Here is a 13,101-nt window from a genome sequence, read left to right on the forward strand (position 1 = left end):
CCTGCCTCTACTAAAAATACCAAAATTAGCCAGGCATAGTGGCACATGCCTGTAGTCCTAGCTATTCAGGAGGCTGAAGCAGGAGAATTGCTTGAACCCAGGAGGCAGAGGCTGCAATGAGCTGAGATTGTGCCACTACACTCCAGCCGGGGCAACAGAGCAACACCCTGTCAAAAAAAAAAAAAAAAAAAGAGAAAGAAAGAAAGAACAAAGAAAGTGACTTTTCCTTAGTTTTATTTTTTACAAAGTCAGTACAGCATTTGCAACACTTCTAACACAGATCAGAAAACGATAAGCTTTTACCTTATTATAAAATTATTCAGCATATACGTTAAAAGAAGAACCACACGATCACTGAATCCCATGTCTCCAATGGTGCTGGGGTCCTAAGGCTTTGAGAGCCATCAAGTAGCCTGTTCCAGCGTTTCCATCCAGCAATCCCTGCCCCGCCTACATTTACCCCTGCTTCCAGGAGAAGTCATCATCTCTGAACAAGAAGGTCGCAGACTGTGGGCCCCGAAGCTGCACCTGTGTGCACCTCTGAGCTCAGCCACCAGCCTCCATGAAGTCTCCACATCTCCTTATCTCGGTGAAGAAGTGGCTGTGGCCACGAGGGCTGTGAACAACGACCCAGGCTTCTTCCGCAGGACCTCCGGCCGATCAAACTCTACCACCTGGAGGGTAGAGAAAAGTGAGGGGAGGATCAGGGCACAGCTGAGCTTGTGTCCTTGGAGGACTCAAAGGCATCCGGGGTAGCAGCCTGAGCCCTCATCCTCCCACCAGCCCAGGGACGCAGGCTTCACCTTCCCATTGGCCATAACCAGGATGCGGTCACAGTTGAGCACGGTGGTGACACGGTGGGCAATGATCAGCACGGTGCAGCCCTGGAAGGCTTCACGGATTGTGCGCTGGATCAGGGTGTCCGTCTCCATGTCAATGGAGGCTGTGGCTTCATCGATAAGGATGATCTGATGAATACAAAACAGGGGTGAAGGCATCTACTTCAGACCCTAGAGACCTGGGTCTTGTCCTGGTTTACCACTAATTCACCAGGGCCCTTCCTCTCCAGGTCTCCATTTCTTTAGCTGGGAAATGCGAGAATTGTGCTGAGTGCAAAGTCCACTCTGACTGCTGATTATCCATTACCTTATGAAGAGAACGTTAGGTCTCAACCAGGAGCGAACTGCATTTTGGTGGCCAGAGAATTAAGTTCTTGGAAATGAAAATGGCCCAGTGGCAACTTCTTGTTTTATTAACTGCTTTCCCATTTACCTAAATTAAAGTAGAGCAGTGTTCTCCAAGAAGGGGCAGGCACACACCCCAGGAGGCACATGAGATGATTTCTCCAGCATATGGATCAACACTCTTTTTAGTTTAACATTTTTGTATTTATTTCATTAACGATATGCATGAGGAAACTGTAACTCGCACTGAAAGTGTGATTTCACAAATGGCACTGCTTGGGATGAGGCTGCTTTTGAAAAGGGAATATCATTAGTAAATCACAGGGTAGGTGGTACCCAGAGATGATAAAAATCATAGAGTAATGACTCAAATTTGGGAAGCAATACAGAGGAAGCCATTGCTGCACCAAATGGTTATGTAATTGAAATAAGGAAGTGTGAAGTGAAGAAAGTACTACATGCACATTGCAAATTTGTTGTTCATCTCTCAGAAGAAGAGGGGGGAAAGTCCTACCTCCTCTGAAATTTTCCCAAGCTTTGGGTCCCACTGAGCTCTTTCCCACAGCTCTGACAGTTTGCACCAACATTTTTTGCATTTATCATTAATTAACATGTGTGTTAATTTATTTATTTATCATTAATATGTGTGTGTGTGCGTGCATACGTGTGTGAGTATGGAGGAGGTGTGTACATATGCATGCATAAGTATGTGTGTACATGTGTGTGTTGCCTCACCTATGTAAGAGAAGGGTTGCCCCAGGCTATCCCACATACTCAAACACCTGAAATTATGGACAAAATATCCAGAGAGCTTCTAGAAGTTCCACCAAATTTTTAAAAATATGCAATTTTGCAGCCATAAAAAAGAATGAGTTCATGTCTTTGCAGGGACATGGATGAAGCTGGACGTCGTCATTCTCAGCAGACTAACACAGGAACAGAAAACCAAACACCGCATGTTCTCACTCACAAGTGGGAGTTGAACAATGAGAACACATGGACACAGGGAGAAGAACATCACACAACAGGGCCTGTCGGGTGGTTGGGGACAAGGAAAGGGAGGGCATTAGGACAAATACCTAATGCATGTGGGTCTTAAAACCTAAATGATGGGTTCATAGGTGCAGCAAACCACCATGGCACATGTATACCTATGTAACAAACCTGAACGTTCTCCACGTGTATCCCAGAACTTAAAGTAAATTTTTTTAAAAATGCGATTTTGCCCTGGATCAGCATCTGTCATCCAATTCCCAATTCTAATAAAGATAAAAGGGATGCCCTGCATCCAAGTTTTTAAAGAGGACACAGTAGGCAATTTTAAAATCAACAAGTTCTAATGTGTTGTGTTTTTCTGAGAAAAGAGAATCATCACTCGGTCTAGTTGGAGACCATTTCAGCTCAGATGTAAGGAATCCGGCTATCAGGCAGCCCAGGCTGTGAATCTCATCTACCATGCCTCACCCACACCACAAATATGTGTGGAATGGCACTCAGTGAAATGAATAAGCCCATCTTGAATTAATTTTTATATAAGGTGTAAGGAAGGGATCCAGTTTCAGCTTTCTACATATGGCTAGCCAGTTTTCCCAGCACCATTTATTAAACAGGGAATCCTTTCCCCATTTCTTGTTTTTGTCAGATTTGTCAAAGATCAGATGGTTGTAGATGCGTGGAAATAATTAAGAAAATGTGACACATATACACCATGGAATACTATGCAGCCATAAGAAAGGATGAGTTCATGTCCTTTGTAGGGACACGGATGAAGCTGGAAACCATCATTCTCAGCAAACTATCACAAGGACAGGAAACCAAACACTGCATGTTCTCACTCATAGGTGGGAATTGAACAATGAGAACATTTGGACACAGGGTGGGGAACACCACACACTGGGGCCTGTCATGAGGTGGGGGGAGGGGGGAGGGATAGCATTAGGAGATATACTTAACGTAAATGACGAGTTAATGGGTGCAGCACACCAACATGGCACGTGTATACATATGTAACAAACCTGCACATTATGCACGTGTACCCTAGAACTGAAAGTATAATTAAAAAAAAAAAAAGAGCAAAAAAGAAATGAATAAGCCCTTTGGATTCCGTTGTTGTTGTTGTTGTTGTTAAGACATAGAGTACAGAGCCCAGTGTCCCATGGTCGTGAAGGGAGAAGGAACCTGTGTGGCTTCCCTCATCATGTGTAGTCTGTGGCTTCCCCTGGCCATGCAGCAGTGGTGGCCTCACCTTGGAGTTGCAAAGCACAGCCCGAGCAATGCAGAGCAGCTGCCTCTCCCCCACAGAGAAGTTTCCACCATTGTCTACCACATCCGTATGCAGCTTTTTGGGGAGCTTTGAGATCTGTGACATGGGAAGAAGAGACAACATAACCTGGAAGCCACTGTGGGGTGAGAGCCAACCTGACTGGGGTGAGAGTCTCCCACTGTATTGGCAACACTCCCCTCCTCTCTCTATGCTCCAGCCTCTGTCTTCTTGCTCCTTAACTGTGCCTTGCTCGCTCTCATCTCTGGGCCTTTGCATACACTATCTCCTGTGCCCAGAATGTCCTCTCAGAAGATCTTTCACCAGCTGCCCCTCAGTTCTTGGTCTCAGCTCAGCTGTCACATGTTTAAAGAGACCTTGCCTGGTCACCCCGTTGAAAGGAACTGCTCCTGCACTGAAGTTTCTATGCGTCTCATTACTACCTATACAGCCCTCACCAGTATCTGAAAGTATCTCCTGCATTTACTTGTTGCCTTTATCTCTCATCGAATGTATGTACCAGGAGGACAAAGACCTCATCTGCCTTGTCTTTGCTGTGCCCCTGAGCCTAGAACAGTGTTTGGCACACGGTTGGTGTCTGAGTGCCATCAGCCTTGACTTAGGAATGCCAAGTCATCTCATCTCCATGAGAGGATGCATCCATGACCCGAAGCAGCAACAGCTGGCACATCACATAAGGGGAGCCCAAAGGAGCAGGCCCCCATGGGCGATGCAGACTTAGATCAAGACTTGGGCCTTGGAGCTACTTACAGCCTTGGTCAGTAATGTCCTCTCCAAGGCATCCCAGATCTGCTGGTCGGTGTGACGGTCAAAGGGATCTAGGTTGAATCTGCCATATGAGAGAAAGAGAAGTGTTCAACAACATCACCCAGCCTTTGAACACTCATTTATATGCCCAGTGAATGACCAAGAATATTTAGAACTAGATTATGGGGTTTAGGAAAATGCATGGAACCACCACGAATGGAAATTTCCTGTGCCTCCCAGCACCTGTTCCTTCTGCAGGCAGCAGCCCCGGGTTTTGTTTAGGGGACACCTCCTCCCCAATCCCCCAGCCCATGTGTTCCAAGGCGGGCTCCACCATCCACTCCAGATGGAGTGAAGGGCTCAAGGATAAGCCAATCGACATACAGCAATCGCTGGCCACAGTGCTTAGCTCGGGGTGGGAAAGTAACCAATCAGAGTGTATCTCAGGACTTTTCAGGCTACCATGAGAGAAGAGACGTGAGGAGAGATTGCAACCATCCTCCCACAGGAGCGGGACACATGGAGCTCCCCAGGGCCCTCATGTGGAGTTAAGAATGAAGCAAGACAATGCTAGGGGAAAACCGGGCCCTGGAACTCAGCCTTGGCCTCCCCATTATCATGCATGAGTCATTAGAGGCCACTTTTGCTTAAGCCATTTGGGTTTTGTTTTGTGATAGAAAGTACATAATATTTCTCATTTTAACCATTTATAAGTGTATGATTCAGCAGCATTAAATACATTAATAATGCCATGTAACCATTACCACTATTTATATCAAAACCTTTTTCATCATCATGCTGGGCACGGTGGCTCACACCTGTAATCACAGCACTTTGGGAGGCTGAGGTGGGCGGATCACTTGAGGTCAGGAGTTTGAGACCAGCCTGGCCAACATGGTGAAACCCCACTCCACTAAAAATACAAAAATTAGCCAGGCATGGTGATGCGAGCCTGTAGTCCCAGTTACTTAGGAGGCTGAGACAGAAGAATCACTTAAACCCAGGAGGTGGAGGTTGCAGTGAGCTGAGATGGTGTCACTGCTCTCTAGCCTGGGTGACAGAATGAGACTCGGTCTCAAAACAAAACAAAACAAAACTTTTTCATTATCCCCAACAAAAACTCCATACCCATTAAACAATCTCTTCTCTCCCCTCCCCACCAGCCCCTGGTAACTTCTATTCTACTTTCCATCGATATGGATTTGCCTATTCCAGCTACCTCATGTAAGTGGAATCACGTAGTATGTGTCCTTCTGTCTGGCATCTTTCACTTCATGTCCATCCATGTTGTAGCATGTATCGTTTCCCTCCTTTTTACAGCTGCATAATATTCCATTGTATGGCTATACCACATTTTGTTTTTCCATTCATCTGCTTATAGACGTATGGCTGGTTTCCACCTTTTGGTTACTGTGAGTAGGGCTGCCCTAAACACTAGTGTATACATATGGGTTGAAGTCTCTGCTTTCAACACTTTGGGATATATAACTGGAAGTAAAATTCCTGGATAACTTAGTAATTCTATGTTTAACATTTTTTGTTTCTTTGTTTTTGAGACAGCCTCGACGACGCTGGAGTGCAGTGGTGAAAACACAGCTCACTACAGCCTTGACCTCTTGGACTCAAGCAAGTCCCCTGCCTCAGTCTCCTGAGTAGCTGGAATCGCAAGCACAGACCACCATGCCCAGCTAATTTTTGTTTACCTTTTCGAGGAACTGCCAAATTGTTTTCCATGGTCTCTGCACAATTTTACATCCCCACTGGCAATGCACGAGAGTTTCCATTTCTCCACATCCTTGTTAACACTTGCTATTTACCTTTTATTATTGTTATAGCCATTCTAGTGGGTGTGAAGTGGTAGCTCATTGTGGTGGGGCTGGAGTTTCTGTTTCTTGCAGTGAAAAGAATCCTAACATCCAGGTAACTGACAGGAGAGAGGGAATCTATCTGGACTTTACAGCCAGCAAGCTTTACACTTGCATCTGGAACAGGCGGCACTATAGACACTTCCCTGCTATTCAGCCGCGCAGCCCTGAGTGAAACCTGTCAACCTCTGCTTTATCCTTCCGCAGTTGTGCCAGCCACACATATCTTGTGTGTAGGGCTAATGTGTACTGAAGAAGTGGCAGGTCTTATTTGCATGACATTTGATGTCTCCAAAGCACTTTCATAGATGGGTTATTTGACATTTTCTCCTCCATGAGATGAGTATACCCCTTTCTTATCAGTTTTAAATGGCTTGTTCAAGGCCGTGCCACAAGCCAGTATGAGAGCCAGGCTGACATCAAAGACACTCAGAGAGACGCTTAAGGGTAGAGCCTTAAGTTCTAAGGTACGATTTCAAGTCCACATTTCTTTCTGCAGCAAGGGGTGCGCGGAATATTGCAAGTTATGGGTTTAGAATACCTAGGGTTATATCTCTTCACCATTTCTCTGTGTGTCCTTAAACAAGTCCCCTTCCTCTCTAAGTTCTGTGCCTTCATCTGTAAAATGGGGATAATGAAAGGGCCTCACAGGGTTGCTGGGAGAGTTAAATTAGACAGTATACTAAAGCATTTGGTTGGCACACATAAATAATAAATGTTAAGTTCATATTTTTACTACTCTTCATGCCAATGCACAGGAGATTCGGCCACATTCTACTGTAACACAGAAATCCATCACTAAATGTCTTATCATTCCCCTAACATGACCATTTTGTTGTTGTTGTTGTTGTTGTTGCTGCTGTTTTTTAGTGGGGGTGGGTTTGAGACAGAGTTTCCTTCAGTTGCCCAGGCTGGAGTGCAGTAGCATGATCTCGGCTCACTGTAACCTCCACCTCCTGGGCTCATGCGATTCTCGTGTCTCAGCCTCCCGAGTAGCTGGGATTACAGACGTGCACCACCACATCTGGCTAAGTTTTGTATTTTTAGTAGAGACGGGGTTTTGCCATGTTGGCCAGGCTGGTCTCAAACTCCAGACCTCAAGTGATCCGCCTGCCTTGGCCTCCCAAAGTTCTGGGATTACAGGCATGAGCTACTATGCCCTGCCTCACGACCCAGTCATTTTGAAACTCTGTGTCTGTGCACATATTGTTCCCTCTCCTTGAAAAGAGTTTCTCTCCTATTTCTGCCTGGCAAGCTCCTGCTTAGCTTTCAAGACCCTGATCAAATGTCCCCTCCTCTGGGAAGCCTTTCTGGATTCACTCAGGCAGTGACTCATCCCACTTGTAACTCCCTTAGCATTTTGTACATATCTCTGACTTAGCAATTACCTCTTCCTACTGTGATTTATTGGGTCTTACCCCTGTAGAAAACCATCTTCCCCACCCACACTGTGAGCTCCTGCTGGGGGAGCAGGGGAAATGCACATTCACTAAACTGGCTCCAGTCCCTAGCACAGTGTCTGGACCAGGCAGAAGCTCAGAAAAGGCAAGTTAAATGGGTGGAAGGATGCATGAAGGAATGAATGAATGAAGCTCTGGGGCCCAGTTTATCCTCCTGGCTCTAAGAATTCTCCTTAAATATCACAAAACATGGGGGACCTAGCCTGCTTTTTAGTGCATCTGTCTTCCTCAGTGCCCATGCCTTTATGTTTCCTCCCAGATAAAGTGCATTGTCAGTAGGAGCCTAATCTGGATAAAGCTTCTTCCCTGAGTTGACTTCTGAGGACACAGAAAGTGTAGTGAAGAGGCTGGAAGATCTGGTTCTGTCCGCTTCACTGACTGGGTTGCCTGGATTTTTCTCACTTCACCCCTGTCCACAATGTGTACCATTGAAGAATCACTTCCTAAAAACGTCCCCAGGGGCTTTGCCCAGTGCACGGAGAGAATAAGCCACGTCTGGACAAGAAAGAACATGGTAGCCTGAGTCCAAATGCTTAATGGTGTAGTGAAATCTGACCAATCCCATCAGCATTTTGTTTCTGTTGCTTGTTTGTTTGTTTGTTTTTTAATAGAGTCAGGGTCTTGCTGTGTTGCCCAGGTTGGAGCACAGTGGCTATTCACAGGCATAGTCATAGTGTACTACAGCCCTGAGCTCCTGGGCTCAAGCGATCCTCCTGCCTCAGCCTCCCAAATAGCTGGGACTACAGCTGTGCACCACCATGCCCATCCAGTTTCTAAAAAATAAAAATAAGCTTTGTTTTTGCGTAGAACATTATGGTTTACAAAGTGCTCTTATATATATTGAGGCCTCATTTAATCCTCAACAGTACTTCAGTGAGGTAAGCCTGGTAGGCATGAGTGGCCCAGCAGGCCAAGGAGGCCTGGAAATCGGGGCATTGGTCACCAGCTCACTATAGGCAGCCCAGTGCTGGAATCCTGGTCCTGTGACCTCCCTCCCGCAGGCTGCCTGCTGGCCGAGCACTCACTTGATGGTTCCCGAGAGCAGCACCGGATCTTGAGGGATCACTGAGAGCTTGGACCGCAAGTCCTCCAGGCCGATGCTGCAAATGTCCACGCCGTCAATGAGAATCCGGCCTGCCATGGGCTCCACCAGGCGGAAGAGAGCCATGCCCAAGGAGGACTTCCCTGTGGGGCAAGAAACGAGCAGGGCCTCAGTTTCCTGCATCTGCACTAGTGGAAGCACAGGTCACACCTGGCGATCGCACCTGACCCACTACCCTCCATGGCCCATTCTTCATCGTTGTGAGCCCTGAAAGGGTAGGAGAGGGCTGGTGTCTCTGCTCCAGGCATACCTAATGCCATGAGCAGCTTCTTACAGCCTAGGTCAGAGGGCACGCGTGGGGCCCCTGGATCAAAGCCAGACCACAGACATGTTTTGTTTCGTACACACAATGTTAGGGTTAGTTTGTAATTCCTTGCCAGCATTTTTTAAAATCCTAGATATAAAAATTCAAATTGCATGTTTCTCTTGAAACTTAGTAGAACTGGCAACACTGGACCCATATACCCCCCCAGGCAACAGCTCAGCTGGAGCTGAGCATGGCCGCTTGGTTGAGACACAGTGGCGTTCTCCAGTCACCACCCGCCCTCCCCAGCCCCCGTATGTCACACCGAGACCCATGGCACTCAGCTATGTCACCTGCCAGGTGACATAGCATTGGAGGTTTCAACGCTGTTCTCAAAGATAAGCTCTGTGAGGGTAGAAGCTGTGTGTCTTCTTTACCTGTAGGTTCCCAGGCACATAGTAGGTGCTCATAAATACCTATTGAATGAATATAGTCAGTAGGGTCAGAATCTACTGAGAGCTTCTCTCTGCCAGACCGTGGCCCTCTCAGGGTTTCCACCAATCGGCAGGTGGAAAATAGCAAGAGAAAAACACCCAAAAGTACATATGTGGAAGCTCTTCACCCTGCAGTGCGCGAGTGCTAGGGAGACAGAGACCAGGAAGGCTCTCATCATCCATGGGACTGCCTGGAGGAGGCAGTTCTGGGGTGTCCAGGGGTGGGGGACAGGGGACAAGAACCAAGTCTGAACAGTAGCTTTCGAACAATGCAAAGAGGCAGAGGGAGGGGGACTTGGGCCAGATCTCCCAGAAGTGACAAGAGAGGAAGACAGGGAGAGAAACTGAGGAGGAGAAAGGAAACTGGGAGAGGAAAGAGGAGGAGACAGAGGCTGATGAGAGCAGTCCAGGAAGCGGGTGGGGAGGGAGGAAAAGGGGAGTCTGGATTTAACTCCTGTCCTGCTCTTCATCCTGGCAGTGCCCTGCACTGCCCCTCCAAAAGTGCTCCTGCCCGGACCCTACATACCTCAGCTTAAGCACTGGGCTCAGAGCCCAGGTATCCACAGCCTGGTACCACTGGTCCCATTATTCTGCATTCACCACTCTGTTTATTTTCTCCCTGGCAGCCACCACAGCCTGCAGCTGTCATATTTCTGTCTTTATTTGCTGTTCTATTTAACATCTCTCTCCTCCACTGGAATCCCATGATCACAGGGACCTTGGGTTTTGCTCGCCAGTGTTTGTCTAGCACAGGGACCAGCACAGTGTGAGGACCTAATGCACATTTGGGGGATAACTGAGCAAACACATGCCCCCAAATAAGTCTAGTGCCGAAAGGGCAAAGGAGGAGCCGGGGATGCTCCCCCAGGAAGCTCAGCTCACCAGAGCCCGTCCTTCCCACGATGCCCACCACTTCGTTGCTACGGATGGTCAGGTTGATGCCGTGAAGCACAGTGGGTGTGTTGTCTCTGTATTTCATGTGATAATCCTGAAATGTGATTTCCCCACGCTGTGGCCACCCCCGCGGACAACTTGTGCCTTCCATATGTAAAGGAGCTTCAGAGACACACATCTTGTTTTTGAAGAAAGAAAAGGAAATCAATAGTTATCATCCATCTCAGCCCATCCCCTGCAGGCCTGTCAGCCTCCCACTGTAGGGGGTATGACCCACCCCAGCCTGCCCTGCGCCAAGGTCAAGCCCCCCGCTGTGTAATCAGAGGAACACTTCCCACCCCCCATGCCCTAAAACACACAAAATTTGCCCCAGAAGAGTGAGAAACCTGCATAGCTAATTCCCTTGTTATTAACATATAGCAATGTTCCTGATTGTGTGACTCGAAAGAAATAGAATCCAAGATAAAGACAGTAAAGGCAGCAGAGACTCATGCCTTCGGGGGGTTTCATAGCTCAGAGCCCTTGTGGAGACTTAATGTCTCTCTATCCTCATCCTATGAGACAGGCCTTTTTAGAGGCATTTACCAGGTGAGGAGATAGAGGATCCAACAATTTAAGATCAACAACTTACTTAAGATCACACAGTTTCAGGTTGGAACTCAAACCCAGATCTGCAAGTGCAGTTGTGTGTGTTGAGAGGAAAGAACACTGGAGAAGTTGGGTCTGACCACCTGGCTACAAGCCAGAGCTCTCCACGCTGGTGCCATGTCACGGCAGCATCCTGGGCAGGAAATCAGGGCCCTACAATTCTTAAATTCCACTCATGCAAGGGGGCAGGAGACCTGGTTTGCAGAGGGCTCTGCCAGCCCCAGCCTGTATGATCTTAAGCAAATGTTCTGCCTGGGCCAACCTCGGTTTCCTTGTTTGAAAAATGTGGATAATCATTCAATCAACCTGATAAAATTGTTCCATGATCCCATGAGATAATCTAGGTAAAAAGCTTAGTGCCATGCCTGGCCCATAGAAAGGTCTCAATCACAATAATAAAGAACATGATGGAGCCTCACTATGGGTCAGGCAGTGTGCTACGCGCTTTATGTGTTATATCATTTCAACTTTGTGATAATCTGGCAAAGCGATGCTATTGTCTTTCTCATTTCAGAGATGAGGAAAAGAGTTTGAATAAGTTTCCCAGGTTATTCCAATGATTCAAATGATAAAGCTTAGACTTGAACCCAGGAAATGTGGCTACAGAATCTGTGTTCTTAACCACCATGACATAAATGGAAGCAATAATAGGAACAAAGATTATTGTCATCATTATTATTGCACCAGGCAAACCTCTCATTTCTAAGAGGAGCAGATGATCTCCTCTTCCCCCTAGGAATGCTGTGAGGGATGTGGACAAAGTGAGCAGACAGGTGTGGAAGAGCTTCAGCAAGATGGTCAACAAAAGTCTGGGGAGGATGGGGAGGAAGGGCCAGGAGCCTGCTGTTTCCTGGGACGGTCTCAGGGCCCTGAGGTCACTGGGGCTTGTAGAGGTCACAGAAGTCACGCCCCAACTTGCATAGCTCCCCACACCAGACCCAGACCTGAATCACACCTTCATGTACTGCAGCATCCTCTCTGCAGCCACGAAGTGTGCCTCTGTCTCTGCGCCAGTCCGGGCAGCGGCCTGGAAGGTGGACGCCAGCTGGAAGGAAGGAGAAGTGTTGGGGGTCAAGAGGCTGCTGGGGTGTGCTCAGGCTCTTCAACGCTCCTGACAACCACTGATTGCCATTGCCCCTGAGTGACCCCTGAAACTAAGATAATTTTCCTAGGAAGAATGGAGCAGAGGCCGCTGGTGCCCCCTCAGCCCTCTTCTGAGTTTAGCTGCAGCTGCGATGGACAATTCTCTCCCCAGACACTGTTCCACCTCAAGTGCTCTCTGTATGTCTTTCTGCTCAAGACCTCTGCCCACATCACAGCAACCACCTAGCCTGTGCATGAGGGCATCCCAGAAACCCAGGAGACTTAAGGCTACTGAGAATGAACTTTCACTGATGGGGAACAAGAGCTAGCAGAGATAAATGCTCCCATCTCCCAGCCTTTGAGGGCATGGTCCTGGGAATATCCCATACGCTCCTCAGGAGATCCCAGGACAGTTGAGCCCTAGTGACATAGAACAGGGACCCCAATGTCAGACTTCCATGATGACTTCCTCCTTCCCCGTCTCACTTTTCTGCTCCCCCAATCCTGGTTCCTGGTAGCACCTCCCAAATAAGCTGCCCGCACCCAAGTACCTGTCTCAGGTCCTGCCTTCAGGGAAACCCAGGCTAGAGGAGTGAGGGACTCTTGGGAATTGGGGGTACCAAAGATAAGGAAACTGAGGCTCCAAAAGAAGAAATTACATTCATAGAAACATCTAGAAGCTGGAGGCAGAGCTGGGGTTAGGGCCCCGGTCTATAACCTCCATTACCCTGGCCCAAGAAACGGGCAAAAAGGACGTGCAGGGGGTGCTGGGTAACACATTCATCTACATTCATTCAACAAACTGGTGGATGGCTCTGTGCCAGAAGCTGGACCAGGCTCCATGTCCCAAAGTGTGGCAGATGTAAGCCTGCCCTCAAGGAGCTCCCAGCCGGATGGAAAGGCAGACAAGGCAACAAAGAATAAAGTGCAGAGGGGTGCACTCCACAACGGAGAAGCCCTGGAGAGCCACTGGGATGCACAGGAGGGGTCCTGGATGAGGGCACAGGGAAGGATTCCAGGAAGAGTCAGTCCTAGAGCGACATTTTTAAGGTGAAGTAAGATGCAGTGGGCTAAAGATGTGTGGAGAAGAGTGTTCCAA

The 13,101-nt window shown here is 47.9% G+C and overlaps 1 protein-coding gene across 1 annotated transcript in view; it reads right to left on the minus strand.

Moving 5' to 3' along the window:
- Positions 1 to 217: 217 nt before the first annotated feature.
- LOC105492227 (ATP binding cassette subfamily C member 11) overlaps positions 218 to 13,101 on the minus strand; it is a 63,586-nt gene continuing 50,702 nt past the window's right edge. Inside the window, exons 23-29 of the mRNA XM_011759253.3 lie at positions 11,875 to 11,964; positions 10,260 to 10,449; positions 8,563 to 8,722; positions 4,216 to 4,294; positions 3,430 to 3,543; positions 804 to 968; positions 218 to 674 (exon numbers count right to left, since the gene is read on the minus strand). Coding sequence (XP_011757555.2) covers positions 582 to 674; positions 804 to 968; positions 3,430 to 3,543; positions 4,216 to 4,294; positions 8,563 to 8,722; positions 10,260 to 10,449; positions 11,875 to 11,964 — 891 coding nt within the window. The 3' untranslated portion in view covers positions 218 to 581. The remainder of the gene's footprint in view (positions 675 to 803; positions 969 to 3,429; positions 3,544 to 4,215; positions 4,295 to 8,562; positions 8,723 to 10,259; positions 10,450 to 11,874; positions 11,965 to 13,101) is intronic.

Source organism: Macaca nemestrina, chromosome 18, assembly GCF_043159975.1.
Source record: "Macaca nemestrina isolate mMacNem1 chromosome 18, mMacNem.hap1, whole genome shotgun sequence".
Lineage (NCBI taxonomy): Eukaryota > Metazoa > Chordata > Mammalia > Primates > Cercopithecidae > Macaca > Macaca nemestrina.